Source organism: Cavia porcellus, unplaced genomic scaffold (genome assembly GCF_034190915.1).
Source record: "Cavia porcellus strain 051 isolate PalLab524CR breed Dunkin Hartley unplaced genomic scaffold, mCavPor4.1 scaffold_21, whole genome shotgun sequence".
NCBI classification, from domain to species: Eukaryota; Metazoa; Chordata; class Mammalia; order Rodentia; family Caviidae; genus Cavia; species Cavia porcellus.
The window spans coordinates 28,427,137-28,446,765 of record NW_026947504.1 but is presented as its reverse complement, the minus strand read 5'-3'; the positions used below and the strand labels follow the sequence as shown (position 1 = coordinate 28,446,765).

Here is a 19,629-nt window from a genome sequence, read left to right as displayed (position 1 = left end):
TTGGTATAGATCAGGCAGTAGATAACAGGAAGGCCCATTCTGGGTCTAAATTGTACCCACCCTAAACGCAGTACCCTGGACAGAATATAAGACTGAAAGAGGGCTACTGTGGTAGCTTATTATTTTGCTTGCTGCCTGCTACTTCAGTTTTGGCTATATTCTGCCTATCCTGCTTTGCCAAAGACTGTTTCTCCCCTTTGCTGCTCCTCTGTCATGTCACTCTGCCTTGGTGCCAGCTGACTGTGGACTGAAACTTCTATATACTGTAAGCCAAAACAAACCTTTCTTTTTCAGCTTTAGATTGGGTATTTTCTCAGAAATTAGAACAGTAAGGTATGTTTCAAAAAGAAAAAAACAAGAAAACAAAATTCAAAAAGTCAAGTCTAAATTTGTATTATCAATCATGCTGACTTTAGACACTTCTAAACCTAATCAACTATAAAATATCAAAGGGAACAACCAACAGGATGAAGAGATAACCTGCAGAATACGAAAACATTTTTGCCAGCTACTCAGAGGATGTCCCAAAAACCTAAACAGCTATTTCTTCACAATAGCTAAATGTTTTTTTTTTTTGGCCCCACCCCCCAATAGCTAAATCTTGTACCTATATGACCATCAGTAGATGAATGAATTAAAAAATACGGTATTTGTACACCATAAAGCACTATTCTGCAATAAAGAATAAATTTGACTCATTTATAGGAAAATGGAAGCAACATAAAACAATGTGAAATGAAATAACGTAGACACACAAGCTTAAATATCGTATCTCTCAGATGAGAAATTCAAAGTATAAAGTGAAAAAAAAAGATAAAATGAAACAGGATAAATTTTTTGCTAACAGGAAAAGGACCAAGAGATGGGGGGTATGGGGGGGGATTAAAAAGAATTAAGATGTTTTATGTACAAGTACCAACTCCCCACCATGATTGTAAATATTATTGTAAAAATTTAAAATTTTAAAAAGTTATAAAATACAAGAACTGAATCTGGATGTGGTGGCGCGCATCTGTAATCCTAACATCTGGGAGAGTGAAGCAGGAGGATTGCTGCAAGCTTGAGGCCAGTCTGCACTACACTGTGAGTTCAGGGGCAACCTGAACTATATAGTGACACCCTGTCTCAAAAAACAAACAAATAGAACTGTCCTTCTTTGATATCATAAATCACACTAAAATGCCTTTAAGTAAAAGGTATTATTTTAGATACAGAAAATTCTAATTAAATTGGCAGTCAAGGCCAAAATATCAAGTAGAAAATGCTCCTTACCTTCATGCATTAATACTAGTGAACCTAAACTGAAATAGAGTGTTGCTCAGTTCTAAGGTAGCAAAAGGATTTACCCAGGATCTAAATTTTAGTTACATAAATCTAAATACTAACCATCACTAGGTATTGAGAGGACATGCCCTATCTTTGTGAAACTTTTATTTATTTATTTTTGTCTTTTTCATTTTTTTTTTTTTTTTTTATCGGTACCGGGGATCGAACTCACGACCGCCTGCTTGCAAGGCAGGTGCTTATGCCGCTAGGCTAAACCTCCAGCCCCAAAACTAATGTGATTAATAACATTAGTAATAACATTAATCAAACACTTAGTGCTTAGTACTTAGGTAGGGGCAAGGACGGCGCGGATCCTCCAGCTGCCAGTGAAGACGGAGACGCGGCGCCTGTGGACGCTGGGCAATGCGGTCACTCGGGCGGCGCGGGCCCCGTTCCGGGCAGCCCAGCACTCCTCCATCTTGGCGAGGCGAGGCGGCGCCGAGTCTGGGATCCCAAGCCCGCAGCACTGCCCCTCGGGCGAACGGCGGGGCTCGGCCTGCACTGCTTGAAACAAAGGCCCACGGCCCCGGGCTCGCACCTCCGCCAAGATGGAGGCCGTCATCGCCTCTCGTCGCAGCATGACGGGAGTGTGGCCTGTCTCCCGGGGCGGGGCGAGGCGAAGCAATTTCCCCAGCCGAAGCCGCCCGCCCCACATCGCCCTCACAGGGACTTGCAGGGACTGGACAGGAAGGACGCGCGGCACAGAGCCCGCGACCGTCCTCGTATCGCGTCCGTGGGAGTCCGGGACGGCAGGCGGCTCCGCCTCAGTGATTCGCGCCGCACTGGCCCCGAAAGCCCCACATCCTGAAGCCCAGCCGCACCAGTGTGACCCGCGACGCCACTCAGGCTTCCGACCCTGGAGAACGCGGGGGAGGGGGCATGAGGGCGGAGTGAGGCTGAGAGTGTATCTGGCGGGACAGGGGCGTGGCCCTCACATGACGGACAGGTGCTCAGACCACCCCACCGAAGGGGTGCTGAAGGAAGGCCAAGGTAGCCAATGGCCTTGCTCCAGATGCTTCGGCCCGCCTCCGCCAGTAGCCAGTGAGCACGCGGAAGGTGGGGCCTGTGTGGGCTCCGCCTCCGCCACCGCCTCCTCCACCGCCTCCTCCACCTCCGCCTCCTCCACACCAGCGCTAAACCCTGGGACTGGAGTGATCGGAGTTGTGCGTTTCGCCGAAGTGGGGTGGGTCGGGGGAGGGGAGATTCGTTCGGCAGAATAGCAGCCAGAACCGGGTGAGGCTTATCCCTCTCTCTTTCCAGTCCAGGGCTACCGAGAGTGGGGGTTGCTGGGAGCAGCGCATCCTTCAGAGGAGGAGGCGGGGGCGGAGATGGGTGAGGGCGGCCTCCGGAGCCTAACCCCTGACCCAGGCTTAGCCACCCCACGGCGCGGACGGCGCGGACTCCGTGGTCGCTGGCCGTCGGGCTTCGGGGCTGCTGGGGGCCGCGCTCCTGGCCCGGGCGCCCTGGCGTGCGGCCCGAGGGCTGCGGGAGCGTGGGCGCGGCCGGGAGCGTCGTGTGAGGCGGACGCCAGGGTCGCGGGGCGGCGGGGCTGCAGAGCGGGTGCGGCGGTGGGAGGTCGCGAGTGTTTTCCTCTCCTGAGGGTGACCGGGGAGATGCGCCGGCCGGCTGCCCGCTCTTGGGGCCGCGCATCGACCTTGTCGGGGTGCAGGTTTTCCGGGGCGGGAGCTGCCGCCCGCTCCCCGCCAGCCCTCGCGGTTTCTGGTCTGGCTGGGCGAGCTCTAATGGCGGATCTGGAAGCCGTCCCCAAATGTCGGACCAGCCTGGGCCCAGCACTCGACTCGCGGCGAGTCGTGTCCTGCGGTGACGTCAGGCGTCCTGGTGGTGAGCTCGCGCGCGGGAGAATCGCGCAGAGCTAGTCTTGGAGGGAATCGGAATCTGAGGGTGGGTCAAGGCGACGGTTCGCCCGTCCCCTGGCTACTGGGGAGCTATCTTGGCGTCCTCACTCTCCCAGCCTGCGCCTAATGCTTGTAATTTAAAGAAACCTGTTTAGCTTTATTTTCACTTTGGGGTCCCTGTAGTGTTCTTAAAAGTTGATTTCTAAAGAACGTAGGAGCTTAGTGGAATATCTCAGAAACTTCTTGATCTTTACTGTCTCCCTCTGGTGTCGGGGAGTGGGTACTGCATCCTGGTTTGTTGTAAATGGTGTTTTTTAAGTATTTTATTTAATATTTGCATGGCGGCGCAAGCCTAGTCTTTGGCTGGGGAGGTTGAGGCAGGAGGATCATTGCGAGTTCTCTGCCCGCCTGAACTGCATAGGGAGACCCCGTATCAAAAAGATAAGCAATCAGTTGTTAAATAATTTTTTGGACTTATTCTATTGCCAGGATTCACCCTTTGGTTATTTTTGGTGAAGTTTTGGCAAAAATTAAAAAATTAAGAAAAATATTTCTATTGTGAATCTCTTTATTGGGCTCTTTTGTTTTATGTACTTATGACCAAAATCATATATTCATTCCATGAGGTTGGCCGATCTTGAAAACAATTACTGTTTGATGGCTCCTGGCTTCTAAGCCAAGCTACTGTTAGGCACTGAAAGTGCTGTGATTTACACTAGTTCTCGCTTTATAAATTTGTGTTTCATGTTTTTGTCCTCTATTACAGTGAACAGATTTTTTTCTGCTTTATATTTTAAACTACAGGAGATATTTCAGAATAAAACCTTGAGAAAAATCAAATAACTTTTTAAGTGAATTGGTGATATGGAATAATGTTCATTTTGAGGAATTGGCATAGTGCATGCATATATCATTTTCAATCCCTTTACACTACTCTTTTTCCTTTGACCTACCCCTTTCCCTAACACTTTAACTTTTAGTTTCCTGTCATATCTTTTCTATTTATTTATATTTTAGATTTCTTATAAAGAGAAAACACTATATACTTTCTAAGTCTGGCTTATTTCACTTAACATGATGGTATTTAGGTGTTTAACAGAGCTTACCTATTGTGAATTGCACCACTATAAACATGTATGTGCTTATATCACTATATGATGTCCTTGTTTCTAGACCACCCAGGAGAAGCATATATGGGTCAAATGGAATAAAAGTTTTGGCTTTTTGAGGGACTCTATACTGATTTTCATAGTGATCATTCTCCTTAACATTCTAATAATGAGGATCTCCACCCCATCCCCACCATCACTTATTAATTTCGTATGTGTGTGTGTGTGTGTGTGTGTCCATCTGTACTCGTTTTTAGAAGTGCCTGTGCAGTTCATTTCTTGACTGGGTCATTTGTTTTTACAGAGTATCTTTTGTTGTTGTTTTTGGTTTTTGGCGTTTTGAGACAGTCTTGCTATGCAGTTCAGCTGGCCTTGAGCTCACTTCATAGCTCAGACTGGTCTCAAACTTGCAGAGATCCTCCTGCCTTAGTCTCCTGGGTGCTAGGGTTACAGAAGTGCACCACCATACTAGGCTTCAGTGTTATTTTTGTTTTTCAGTTCTGTGTATTCCATGTGTTAGTCTTTTTTTAAGTAAGGGTCTTGCTAGGTAGTTCAGGGTGATCTTGAACTCACTGTATAGTCCACATTGTCCTCAGACTACCAAGTGCTGGAATCACAGTCCTCATGCACAACTACTAGATAGAAGCTGTTAGGCTTCTGTCAAGAGAATAGATGGCAAAAGTTTTTATGTCTATTATCTCTTCACTCTGTTTATTATTTCTTGTACTATGCAGAAACTTTAATCTGTTGTAATCCCATTTGTTAATTCTTGATACTATTTCTTGTGCTGTTGGTTTCTGTTTGGGAACATTTTGTGTCTATATCAAGTGTGTCCCCGATGTTATTGTCTAGTAGTTTAAGAGTTTCTGTATATATGTCTGGTCTTTCAACCAGTTTGACTATATTTAAGTACAGGATGAGAAATAGAATCTAGTTTCAGTCTTTTGCAAGTCAGTATCCAGGCTTTTTTTAGCATCATTTATTGAAGAGACTGCCTTTTCCAAGATGTTTTTAGCCCTTTTGTCAAAAATCAGATGAGCTACTTGAACAACTATTTCTAAGATGACAATATGTAACTTATCAACTAGTGATTTCTTACTGTTTATTTTTCTGTAATTCTGTATTATTTCTACCCTTTTTTTCCTCCATTTTTTTGGTTTCTCTTTAAATAAAAAAAAAAATCAGATGAGCTAGTTGAATGGGGTTGTTTTTGTGATTTCTCTGCCGTTCTGTTTTACGTGTCTGTTCATGTGTCAGTACTACGCTTTTATTATTGTTTTGGAATATAATTTGCAGTACTGTTTTGGGATGTCTGTAGGTTTGCTCTTTTTGCTCAGAATTGCTCTGGCTGTTCTGCCCCTCTTATGGTTTTGTGTGTTTTATTTTCTTTATTTTTTACATGTTACTAAAGATTGAACCCAGAGCCTTTACACTGAGTTACATTGCCTGTCCATGCTTTCATTTTGGATAGGATCTTGCTAATTGCCCAGATTGTCCTCTAATTTGCCACCCTTCTCCCTCAGACACTCGGAGTTTGGAGATTACAGGCCTGTACCACCACTCTGAAATTTTCTATGAATTTTAGGGTTGCTTTTTTTAGTTCTGTGTTGTCGGTATTTTGGTTTGCTTTTTAGTCAGTATTTTAATTGCTTTTTTTAGTTCCATGTTGTCGGTATTTTAATAGGGATTACATTAAATTTATTCATTGCTTTTGGTAACATTTTCACAGTATTATTCCTCATCTGTTATAGTCAGGGGTTACAAGAAGAACAATTATATATAGGACACAGAATTTATATTATTTTATGATGATCACCCAGAGTTAAATACAAGAAAGTGAAGGAAATCTGTCCAAAACACTAAAGATGTAGAAAATTCAGCCAAGGGCTGAGATCCCACAATAATGTCCTGTGTGAGTCCAGCTGAAGACCTAGAGTCCACGACAGTGCCTCCCATAAGTCCAACTGGAGACCTAGAGCCCACAACAATGACTTGTGCAAGTCTGTCTATGGATCTGCTTTGAGAAGGCAGACGTCAGTGGTGGAAGCCAGAAAAGTCTACGCCAGTGGGATGAAGGATCTGTGTTAGTAAGTTGAAGATTCTATACTGGAGCCAAGAAGCAAGTCTTAAAATAAGGACCAGGGCTCCCCTGAAAATTATGACATCAGTTGTCAGCTCAGCAACAGAGAGGGCCCGAGTTCCTATGACCATGAGAAAGGATGAATACATGTCAGAAGCCAGCGTTACAATCCTCTTCTGGAGACTAAACAGCAAACATCGACCCCTCCGGAACCAGGAAGTGATTCTCAAAGTAAGGACCAGAGCTCCTCCAAAGTGAACCACAATCACTCTCAGCAACAAGGTCCCAAGCTCCTTCATTGATAATGGCAGAATCCGTATCAGAGAAGCCAGCATGACAAGCTCCTCCGGGAGAACCAATGGCTCCAAGCAGCAGCACTTAGGAGAACCCACAATGCCTAGCTCTTCTTCTCCACGTTTCTATTTATACTGGCAACTTCCTTCAGGTGGGCCCTCTACACTCAGCATCATGCTGGTTTAATTCAGCTGGTGTTAAGTTGACCACCGGTTTTAATCCGTAACATCATCCAAGTACAAGAGATTTTTTTTTTTTCATTTTCTAATGACATCTTTAATTTCTTTAGAATTCCGATGTTTTCAGTAGCGAGATCTACTTGAATAGGTTGAGTCCTAGTTATTTATTTATTTACTTGGGAAATAAATAAATAAACTTTGGGAATGGAATGGTCTTCTAATTTCCTTCTTGGTGGGTTCAATTTTGGTGTACAGGAACACTTTTGACTTGTATATTGTTTTTTAATTCTGTAGTCTGTTTTAATGTTGGGAAGAGAGAGTTTTCTGTTTATATGTGTGTGCTTGCCATATATTTGAGCAAGAGGTTTGTTTTGTTTTGGTACCAGGACTTGAACTCACAACCTCGAGCTTGCCAGGCAGATGCTTGTGCCACTGAGCTGTATTCCCAGCTGTGCTTGCCATATATTTGAGAAAGATTTACTTACATATCTTGACAGTCTTGCAGTTAGCATCACATTAGAGTATATATAACCTAGTTGTAGCACTATTCTTGATACTGACTGAATGCTGACTTGGTAGTTAGTACATGATTCATTATGGCTAATGGGAATTTTCTTTGCTGCCCAAAGATACTTTATATGTTCGTATGCTCATTTCTCTATCATTTATTTAATGATATTGATACCCACAATAATCAGTTTTATTTTACAAAGTTCTGCTTATACTTTCATTATGTAGGACTCCGTTGTTTCTTAGATGTTGTTTACTTTATCCTTTCAACTTTGTTCAAACAGTTTTCCATTATTTGACAAAACAAAGTTATTAAAGATGAGCCTAATACCTCGAGCCTATAATCGCAGTTACTGAGGGAGGCTGACGCAGAAAATAAAAAGTTGGAGATCAATCTGGATAATGCGAAACCCTGTCTCAAAAGTAAAAACAAAAGCTAGAGTTGTAGTGCAGTTCTATAGTGCTTGCTTAGTATGTACAAAGCCCTGAGTTTGATCCCTAATGCAGTGCACATACAGGAAAAAACAGGCTTGTTCATCCACAGTCTTCCATAAAAATATTCTAGCCTTCCCTTTGCCTGTGTTGATCCCTGCCCACTTAAAGGTAGTTGTGTTTATTTTTTTCCGTTTGTCATTGTCCTCCCTGTGGTGTTAAGAGATTGAACTGAAGACCTGGCACATGTTTACCAAAAATACAGTTTCAAGTGAGTAATTTTTATAACATGCCTGAAGCAATAATATTTCCCATTCCATGGTAGAAGTTTGGTAAAATGACAGGATGCACATATGGTTCTAGAACTCTTTTTTTTTTTTTTTTTTTTGTCTTTTTCCTTTTTTATCGGTACCAGGGATCGAACTCACGACCGCCTGCTTGCAAGGCAGGTGCTTATGCCGCTGAGCTAAATCCCCAGTCCCGGTTCTAGAACTCTTTAAGGATTTACATAGAGGAAACTAGTAGGGGCTAAAGTAAATTGATAGGGTAGCATGTCTCTGACTCAGTTACCCCCACTTCACTTACAAAAGCCATTTTCCCAGGTTATTTACAGTATACGGTAGTTCAGTGAGAGCAGACCTTGTAGAGACAGCTGGCCAAACTGCAACCAAAATCCACTTATTTATTGCAGAGTGCCAACACTGCAATTAAACATGAATACTGAAATTTTATTTAGGGGGCTGGGGATTTAGCTCAGCGGCATAAGCGCCTGCCTTGCAAGCAGGCAGTCGTGGATTCGATCCCTGGTACCAATAAAAAGGAAAAAAACAAAAGAGAAATTTTATTAAAAAAAAAACTCGTACATTAACATCTTTTGTCTTAAAAGAAAAACGTGTGCCCTACGTTGGCCACTACTATTGTATTTCAAAGAACGTAGTATTGGCGCCAGCCAGGTTAGTAAGTGTTAAAAACATAAAGAGTATAACACTGGGTTACACAAACATCTCATAACTTTTCTGCTGTAAATTTGTGCTTTAATGTAATAGTAATTGACTGTGCTTCTCCGTACCTTTGCCTGAGGGATGCAGAAAGCTATCTTCATGTTTACCCAGTTGGTATGCCAATATCAAACTAAGATTTTCACCAACTTGATGCTCCATCTAACAGACTTGGCATATGTTTACCTGGGCATCACATTGGGTATAATTTACCCTCACCACTCTAGGAATTTTTTTTTTTTAATTTTCTTTTGATTCTTCTGGAGGAAGTAGCTAAGTTCAGTATAGTGGCACATGAGAAACTAGATTTTTAAATTTTAGAGGAAGTCAACAGTGAATCACCAATTATTCATGCATGGATGATGAAGATGATATAGTATGGTAAAATACATGATTTCATAACAAAAGAGTGTTGTGGGTATATGACAATGAGGACAACTGCCGCAACTTTGACGTCCCCTATACCTTTTAATTTTCTATCCTGAGAAATTTAAGGCTAGCAATATATAGGCTACCTCAATTTTCCATCTTTCATTTCTGCGTACTTACATTTTATTTTTACTTAGTTTGCCTTTTTGCTATTAAAAGATGTAGACTTTATGTCTGACTACCTATGTATGCCTTCAATTCTCATTTGCTCAAGAGCTTCACTCTTTTAGTTATTCGGTTCTCTAGATTCTTTAACTGTTTCTCTGCATCCCACTTTTCATCATGGCATACTGTATAAAAGGTACTTTTTTGGGCTGGGGACTTAGCTCAGTGGCATAAGCACCTGCCTTGCAAGCAGGCGGTCGTGAGTTCGATCCCCAGTATCAATTTTAAAAAAAGAGGTGCTTTTTTTAAAAACAGTGTCTTGGCTATGTATAGTTCAGACTAGTCTTGAACTCACTTTGTAACCTACACTGACCTTAAACTCACAGTGATTGTCATGTCTCAGCCTGCTAAGCTTGCAGGTGTATGTCACTAAACTCAATACAATGTTTGTTGAGTATAACAAGTAGTGAAGAATTTATGGCCCTCTCACCGTGGTTACAGCTCAGCAGCATCTGCCTGGGCAGTGCAAAGTCCTGAGTTCAGATTCTCTGTAACAACAACAATAAAAAAGAATATGGCCCTGCTGGGCATAGTGGCACATGCCCCCAAACCCAGGGTAAAGCAGGAGGATCCTGAGTTAGTGCAAGGCCAGGCTAGTCTCCATAGTGAGTTCAAATTAGTCTGTGTTACCTAGCAAGACCCTGTTTCAGAAAAAAAAGGGAAGAATTTGTGGCCTGGACTTAGAGTCCTGAATTTAATTCCTATTTAGGTTTATCTGGAACAGTTTAGTTTGCTTCTCTAAATCTCAATTTTTTGATCCCTAAAATGTAATTTATACCGATTATTAACATGTTCTGAGTTTGTACATAAAATGTTCATAGCATAATATCTAATACAGAGGGACTTTAGATTCCTGGACAAGGACAAGAAAGATTTAGACATAATCACAATTGTATTGGAAGCAATTTGGAAAACCAATGAGGACAGACGATTGTCATTATAATTAGCTCTCCAGGTTATGGATACTTAATACAATGTTTGTTACCCTTTCTAATTCAATGGGAGGTTAGGGCTTTTTTTTTTTTTTCCACTATAAATGCTGATGTTATAAGTACTATAAATTGAACAGATATTTTTGAAAGATTACCAAAGATTGTATAATAAATTTCCATCAAACTCCATTGAAGTAAATTTTAAATGGTTTTTAATACAGGAAAATAAAGAGGAAAAGAAAAGCAGAATGAGTATCAAGTTTTTCTCTAAAAGTTGAAATAAGTCACATAAAGAAAAGACTTTTGGCCAGTGATATAGCTCAACAGCATGGCAACCCGCTTGGCAACCACAAAGTCCTAACTGTGGTTCCTAGTTTAAAAAAAAAAGTCTTTTGTCTTTTTTTGAGACAGGATCTCGCTGTGTATTTCAGGCTGGCCTTGAGCTCACTTTGTAGCCTAGGCTGGTCTCAAACTCTCAGTGATCCTCCTGCCTCAGTGCTGGGATTACAGGTGTGAGCCACCACGCCCGGCTTAATAAAAAAGTCTTATCTAAGCATGATGACAGATGGGTATAATCCCAGGGAGGCTGAAGCAGGAGAGTGTTTGAAAGTTTGAGGCCAGCCTGAGCTACACAATGAGACCCAGTGGGGCACAGGCCTATAATCCTATTTCCAGAGGGCTGAGGCAGGAGTACCACAAGTTTGAGGCCAGTCTTAACCCACCAAAAGAAAGATGTAAAATTTTGCCTGTGCTATTTATTTCTTTGTGACACAATGTAAAACAAAGTAATAATTTCTTTTTTACTTTTTTGGGTCTCTTACAGGTTGTTTGACATGGATGAACCATCAATGGGAAGATTTGACTTGACTGACCACACTCCTGCTGCATTAGGGAGTGCAGCCATGACAGCTCATCTCATGGACGTAGCAAATTCATGTGGTGATCCCACTAGTCCTTTAGTCAGTAGATCTAAAAACCCATCAGTGGAAGATGATGATGATGTTGTATTTATTGAATCTATACAACCTCCTTCAATTTCTGCTTCAGCAATAGCTGATCAAAGAGACTTTGTATTTACATCCTCAAAACATGAAAAGCCACCAGGAAATTTTTCCGTAATTCTGCCTTTCTCAAGAGATTTGGCTTCTCAGAAAGGAAATACGTGTGAGACAATTGTTATTGATGATGAAGAGGACATAGAAACAAATGGAAGGGAGAAAAAAAATTCATCTGGTTTTACTGAGTGGGGATTTCCTGGAACTAAAGACAGTACCAAAGATTTGGATTTCTCTACTTCCAGTCGCCCAAGAAGTAAGGTAAATGCAGGAATGGGTACTAGTGTTATCACTACAGAACCAGACTCTGAAATGCGTATTACTAATGTTACAGCATTAGAAACAGGTGTAAGCTCTGAATGCTGGGCGAGATATGAACTTAATCACACTTTGTAACAACACTATAGAATGCCAACTTGGGAGATGTCTCTAACGGACTGCAGTCAAGTAATTTTGGTGTTAATATGCAAACATACACCCCATCTTTAACTTCACAGACCAAGACTGGAGTAGGACCTTTTAATCCTGGTAGGATGAATGTGGCAGGAGATGTATTTCAGAATGGAGGACTCACGACTCAACATAATCCTGGTAAGCAGTAAGTGATACTTGCCTTCTACCTCAAGTAAATAAACTCATAGCTGTTCTTTAGGTTTTGGTTTTGATTTTTTGAGACAGAGTCCTGTTACGTGCCTTGAGCTCACCAAGTAGCCCAGACTGGCCTTTGCCTCAAGAGTGCTAGGATTACCACACCTGGTTTATACTCATAACATTTATTTACATACCATCTGAATGATTTTATCTATCTTTTGTTTTTATGTTTTACTTAATACAACTGTGCAGTCTATTTGGTCTGTAAAAGTTGGAGATATTGGCCATATCTAAAATGTAATAGACCTTAAAGCTATTACAACCACAATTGGGCATTTGTTTTGTTTTTTGTTTTTGTTAATACCCTTTGTCCACAGTTCCTGGGAGGAAGAATCTAAATTCTTAATTTTTCCAAGTTTTAGAAATGTCTTTTGCTTTCATCCTAAGTAATGTGATAGTTTGAGATGGATCAACGAAGTGAGCAGAGAACTGGGGATTTTTAGCCCAAACACTGGGAGGGAAGGCAAACTGTAAATTGGGCTTAGTCACATTGCCAGTGGCTAGATCAGTTGTGCCTATAAAGTGAGACTTCTGTAAAACTGCAGATGTTAGCTCGGTATTAACCTCTTGATTGGTGAATTCATTGGTGTTCCAGAAGAATAATATGACTACCTAATATTCCATAGAGAACAGGCCTGGAAGCTCTGAATTTAGGACCCTGCCTGACTTATATCCTGTTAATTCAACTGAAATTTTAAGTATAAAGCATTTTCCTTCTGTGAGTTACCTGAGCAAAAGTTCTTAAGATCTACTACCCTTGTCAAGGACGAAGGAGTAGTAGATCTTAAGAACTTTTCAGATTTGTAACCAGTTGAGCAAAAGTTTAAGTGGTATACAAAGTTTTGTTGGAGACTGTGCTTTTCAGCCTGTGGGGTCTGATGACTTATTCTGAGTGCTTAGTCTCAGAGTCATGTGAAGGCATTTTAGCTAGTATTAGAATAATACCCATAAGTAAAGGTGACGTTTGGTTTTTATAAGTGCATGATAGTGAACTTTTTTATGAGTATGTGGTACTAGGTATTGAACCTAGGGTCTCCCACATACTGTGTAAGTACTCTTCTATTGAGCTACATCCCAACCCATTTTAAAAAATTTGAGGCAGGGGCTGGGGATTTGGCTCAGCCACGTAAGCACCTGCCTTGCAAGCAGGCAGTCGTGAGTTCATCCCTCATACCAATAAAAAGGAAAAAGACCAAAAAAAAAAAAAAAAAAAAAAAAAAAAAATTTGAGGCAGAGTTTAGCCCAGGCCAACTTCCAGTTTTCAGTTCTGCCACAGCCTTCCAAGTAGCTGTGGTTACAGACATACATTACTGTATATTGCTCATGGTAACAAATTTTTGTCTATGTATAAAGTATAGCCTAATGTTACATCGTTTCTATGTTTCCAAGTGCTCTAAAGGTCTGTTTTTGAAGACAAAAGTTAGAAGTGTGTCATATAAAGATTGAGTCAAACATGGTAGTATAATCCCAGCACTCTAGGAAACTGAAGCACAATTACAAGTCGAAGCCTTGCCTGACCAATTTAGTAGTTCAACAAGACTTTGTGAAAGACAAAAGGGCTATAGATGTAATTCGTTGTGAAGAACCTGAGTTCAATGCCAAAGAAATTTATTTTCATCCTGAATTCTAAAGAGAATATTCATTTTTATGAGGTGATTGGGAGCTGTTTGAAACTTTCTTATAAATAAGTCACTTCTACGGCAATGTCAATACAATACAATTGACAAATTTTACTGAAGAAATGTGACTGATACGCAGAGTACATACAGTAACATGACAGGTTCAGGTTTAGACACACTGAGCTCAAAGTGACATTCACATTGTATCCTTCAGTGAGGCAGAGTACATTATTAATGTGAACATGCAATAGTAAGAGGAAAAATGCATGTTATTGTACCTCCTTTTTTATCCATTTTTCCAAGTGTTAGAAATGCTAAGCACATAGAATCAGTACTAAATAAACAAGTGGTTTGAGATATCAGGAGTCTCATTTATATTTGTTAATGATCAAGTAAAAAAAGTGTATTTCAGGTAAAGTTTTTGTTGTTTTGACTATATATGTGAGAGTACGTGGTGGCTCTGGAACATAAATCAGTTTACTTATTCAACAACTTCAGAGAATAATTCTAGAAGTACCTAGTAAATAAAAGTACTGACTTTTCCTGTACTGCATGCTAGGCAAATGCTCTGCTATTGAACTATATTGCAGACCCTTTTTTATTTTGAGACATGATCTTGTTAGTAAGTTGCCTAGGCTGGCCTCTAATTTACAGTTTTTCTGCCTTAGCCTTCTGGGATTACCAGCATGTAGTATCATGCCCAGCAAATGTGTAAATTCAATTATTTTCTTTTTTTGGCAGTACTAGAGTTGAACCTAGGACCTTTGCACTGAGCTACATCCCTACCCATTTTTGTTCTTTGTTTTTTTTTTTTTTTTTTTTTTTTTTTTTTTTTTTTTTTTTTGCTGGTTGGTGGTTTTTAAGTAGGCTGGGATCAAATTTATGATCTTCTTGCCTTAGCCTCCCACAGTGCTAGATTTACAGGTATGTGCCACCATGTGCCATATCCAATCTGGCTTTCTTAAAGTAACATAATAACAGTTTAACTTGCTTTAAATTGTTTTTCTTGTCATACTGCTAGTTATGAGTGATTCATGTCTATATCCAGTTTGTTTTGTTTTGTTTTGAGACAGGGTCTCACTATGCAGTTCAGGCTGGCCTTGAACACTCTTTGTAGCTTAAGGCTGTCCTCAAACTCACTGTGATTTTCTTGCCTCAGCCTCCTGAGTACTAGGATTATAGGCATGTGCTACCACAGCCAGCTATATCCACATTTTAAATTAAGAGTAAATAGGATTTTTAAAGTTTTGTTACCTACAGCTTGACAGTAAGACTCTGGATACACTACTATGTGTAATTTTTCCTTCATTTCAGAAGGCAAAACTATATTCCCAACTTGGAGAGTGGTATTAAGTTACTTAATATCTTTTTGTTGCTATTTTTCTGTTTACTTTGTATATATCGCAGTAAAAGGGTCCTGTTCTTAGTCTTACAATCCTAGATTTTTTTCTTGTGTGCAATCATTAGTAAAACAAGTCACTTTGACCTGGAAATTTAGAATAAGGTAGCAGTGTTTATATTGTTGCTATTGTATATTACTGTTATTCTTTAAAGTCAAAATCTTTTCTTTATTTGCTGAGTGTTTCACTTTTATATACATTGAAGGTTTTCCCATACCAAAAAGGGCAAGAATTATATATGTAAAACTATGCATTTTATTTTTTAAAAGTAGAGTTATATTCACTAGAATGGAGCTTTGAGGCATTTAATTCTTTCATTAAGCTTTAGAGTAAATTATTTGAGTAAAGTTCATTCACCACATACCTTTATATAGAGCATGGATGTCTGACCGTTTGGCTTGTGTGGGCTTTTTATTTTATTTTTTTGTGCTGGAGATCAAACTCATGACCTTACACTTGCCAGGCAGGCACTTATGCCACTGAGCTAAATCCCAGGGCCCTCCTCGCCTTTTTTTTAAGACAGGATCTACCTAGGTAGCCCAGGCTGGCCTCCAACTTGTGGTGATCCTCTTGCCTCAGCCTCCTGAGTGCTGGGATTACAAGCATGCCCCACCATACCTGGCAGTGTGGGCCATATTGAGTGAAGAAGAAATGTCTTATACGTTTATATTCAAGCATTGCACAATCAAGTTGTGAAAAATATCACTAAAAACTACACAGTGGCATTAAAAGTTCACGATCTTGTGGGGCTTTATTTACTCTTCTGGGCCACATGCAGGCTGTGGGTTGGACTCACCTGGTATAAATAGAAAAAAAACTCATGACAGAAAATAAAGAAATTGCTTTGCTATCTGCGTTTTACTTCTACAGTGTTATAAACATTTCTACCCATAATTACTGATTCTGGGGAGTCACACTTCTGAAAACTGAATGATTCCTGCCTTTTGAAAACCAGCAGAAAAAAGACAACATACATAAAATACAGAAATTTATGTATGTTATGTATCATTACATATGTGTCTTATATATGTCATGTCTTTTTATAATATATCTTAGGTATTTTATTAGTATCATATAGCTACAATTATAATGAGAAAAGTTAGGGCTAAGAAACTTCTGAATAATTCTAGTACTTGAAGCTCTGCTTTTCCCTTGTTCATATAATTTATTTCCAGAAAAGGGTGCTAAAAGCCAGACTTTTCATTAGTCTCCTTGGGGAGCCACAAAGAGGAGTGCTCTTAGAATCTTCCAGTCTTCAAATTGGAATACAAACTTTATCCAGGGCCTCAGGATTTTTTGTTTTTCATATAAAAGTAATAACTAGTGTGTTTAAGGCCCTAGGCTGCCTTTTTGGGGCCAAGGCAGTAGTAGGGATTGAGCCCAAGACCTTTACACTGAACTACATTCTCAGCCCTTTTTAAATTTTTCAGACAAGGCTCTCTAAGTTGCCAGGTTGTCCAATCTGGGATTTTAAGTTTCTACCCACCATTCTAGCTTCCCTGAGTACTAAGGATGCAATTATGCACCATAACACCCACCTTAAGGACCTAGGTTTGATCTCCAGCACCCAAAAAAGCCATATATAAAATTATAGTCAAAAAATGACCAATAATCCCTACACATGGGAGTCTGAGGAGCATCACTGCAAGTTCAGGGCCAACTTTGGCTCCATAGTGATTTCAAGGCCAGCCCAAACTACATTGCAGGACACTCTCCAAAAAAAAAATCCAAATGTTTATGCACAGTAGGATAATAACATGAGACTTACAGGACCAGGGACATAAGGATATAGCTCAGGAGCACAAGCACCTCCCTGGCAAGCACAAGGTCCTGAGTTCAGTTCCCCATCCTCCCTCCCATCCCAATTAATCATATAATACAATACTCAGAAATCATGAAAAACAATTTCAGGGAATGTAGCTCAGTGGTAGAGTCCCATTCTCAGCACAACCTAAAATCAAAACTTCCTATGTGCAATGAGCTTGCACCTCACCAACAGAATAATAGGGCTAAGGAAACTAAACAAAAAAGTATATACTGTATGATTTTGTGAGTGTAAAGTTTAAAACTAATCTTCAATGAAAAAAATCAAAATACAGGTGACTTTATCAGATGAGAATAGAATTGCTGACTGACAAGGCAATTAGGAAAACTGAGATACTAGAAATATTTTGTGTATCTGGAGATAATTGTGCATTTATTTAAAAAAAAATCTTTTGTTCTTAAGATTTGTGTGTCTGTATATTATATTCCTGTACTCCTAGCACTTCAGGAGACCAAAGCAGAATAATTGCAAGTACATGAGTTCCTTTTAAGCATCAAGTAAAATGTCCTATATTAAAACAATTACAACAATAAATTTTATGAAAAAATAGGTTAAGTCACACTTGCCTTTCATGATAAGTACAACTTTGTAGGATGTAGTTCATTATATTTTTTTCAGTCTTTTGGTAACATACAGTAATTCTACATATTTATGGGATACAGAATCAGTATAAAACAACAGAAAAAATGTGGAAGCACTGAGAACTCAGTAGCAGATCAATCCTAAAGATGTACTAAAAGGGTTTAGGCAGAATTTAGTTGCAACAAGCCATGAAGAACAACTAGAGTTAAATAGTGGACCTATTTCATACTTAATGGACTTTTGGTCTTAATTTTGTCTGCAATAAATTGAAGGATTTAGACTGATATGTAGCCTCTGTTTCAGCATGTTTTGAATGGTAGAGTGCATGCCTACCTAGCATGCATGCATGAGCCACTGTGTTCAGTTTCCTGCACTTAAAAAGGTAACATTCAGTGGATTTTTTTTTTTTTTTTTTTGGTCTTTTTCATTTTTATCGGTACCGGGGATAGAACTCACGACCGCCTGCTTGCAAGGCAGGTGCTTATGCCGCTGAGCTAAACCTCCATCCCCCAGTGGATTTTTTTTTTTTTAAGACACTGGAGATAAAATGATTAATTTTGAGGCAGAGTCTTGCTTAGTTTCCTGGGCTGGATTCAGACTTGTGATTCCCTGCCTTAACCTCACAGACTACTGGGATTGCAGTCTTGTGCCACCATACCTGACTAGGCTCTTTCTTTTCTAGAAACTTGAATTAGGAAAAATTAAATAGTTGAAGTATAAATAAAGGATAGATTTAATTTATGCATATGACAAGGCTAAATAAAAACAGGCATGGGTGGCACTTGCCTATAATTCTAGCACTCGGCAGATGGAGGCAGCAGCAGATAGATGTGAGTTCAAGGACAGCACAGGCTACATACAAAGCCATGTTCCAAAAAAAACAAAACCATGTGTTGAGCAGTATAGTTGGTGGCTAATTTTCTATAATTATACCTAGAGACTGAGAATCCAGCTCAATGGTAGTGTATTTTCCTGACATGTGGGAGGCCTTGTTTTCTATTTTCAACAACACACACTACAGTCATATATAAATATATTCCTTCTAATTTTGGATAAGTCCACAAAACTAAACCACCTTTGGGGAAGGTTTTATTTCTCCAGTGCTTCTCATACTGATTGTAATGACAAGTCTTGTAATGTTTTGCTTTTACTTATATTTGTTAAGCCTAGTTTGCCATCAGGTTGATGCACAGAAAGTTATCCTAGATTATGTGTTCTGTGCATGAATGTGTACTTTCTGTTTTGTTTGGAATGGATCAGCATTGCAGTTTTTTACTAATGGAATAATTATGAACCAGGAAAAATTGAGGCTAAGAGGATGTAGCTCACTGGTACAGTGCTTGCCTAGTCTGTGAGAACTCTTGGGTTTATAGCCCAGTATCACATGAAAACAAAAATAAACCAAGAAGGAAACATTCTCTTTAATACAGTAAGTTTATTTAGAAATACTCAAGATTTGCCAGCATGTCATCCTGAAAAATGAATGCATGCCTTTTGTTGTTTATTTGGTTATTCTATTTGTTAGGTTCCTCTTTTTCTTTCTTTTTTGAGTCAGATTCTTGCAGTGCAGCCCAGGCTAGCCTCAAACTTGTAACAGTCCTTTGGGGTTACAGGCATACACTGCTCCTGGCTATGGCCCTGCCTATCTTTCCTTGCCCTCCCCCTTAAGTGCTGAGAAAAAACTCAGGGCCTAGTGCTGTATCAGAGCCCTGTTTGAGGCTTCACTGTCTACCTGATTTGATTAGAAACATAGAATCTCAGTCCCTCCTCAGCCTAATCAGTTGAGAGTCTGTTTTAAACAAGACTTTTAAGTGACTTCATATGCATGTTAAAATTGCAGAGACACTCACCTATGTTTAATGCTCTAATCACCTTGAGAATACAATAGTGTATGAATAATAATATAGAATATATGTAAGGTTAGGAAATGTGTGTCTGTCCTAGATAACCTACCCCCCATATAAATGCTTATGAATAGTTTGGGTTTTCGTTCTTTGGGTTTGTTTTTTTTCCCCTTTGATACCAGGAATTGAACTGAGAACCTTGCACTTGCCAGACAGGCACTGTGTCACTGAGCTAGAACGCCAGCCCTGAATAGTGTTCTAGAAGGCTGAGTGGGATAATTGTAGAATGAAAGTATTAATGTCCATTTTTTGAAAGGAAATATACTAAGGTCTACAGTTTTGT

General features: G+C 39.9%; 1 protein-coding gene across 2 annotated transcripts in view; it reads left to right on the top strand.

Annotated features, from left to right (window-relative positions):
• The first annotated feature begins 2,418 nt into the window (after positions 1–2,418).
• LOC100713778 (zinc finger MYM-type protein 5) overlaps positions 2,419–19,629 on the top strand; it is a 42,645-nt gene continuing 25,434 nt past the window's right edge. The window contains exons 1-3 of one of the 2 annotated variants that reach the window (XM_063232470.1): positions 2,419–2,509; positions 11,134–11,626; positions 11,863–11,956. In XM_063232470.1, the coding sequence (XP_063088540.1) occupies positions 11,144–11,626; positions 11,863–11,956 (577 nt within the window). In that variant the 5' untranslated portion in view covers positions 2,419–2,509; positions 11,134–11,143. The remainder of the gene's footprint in view (positions 2,510–11,133; positions 11,627–11,862; positions 11,957–19,629) is intronic. The other variant, XM_063232471.1, reaches the window with a different exon arrangement.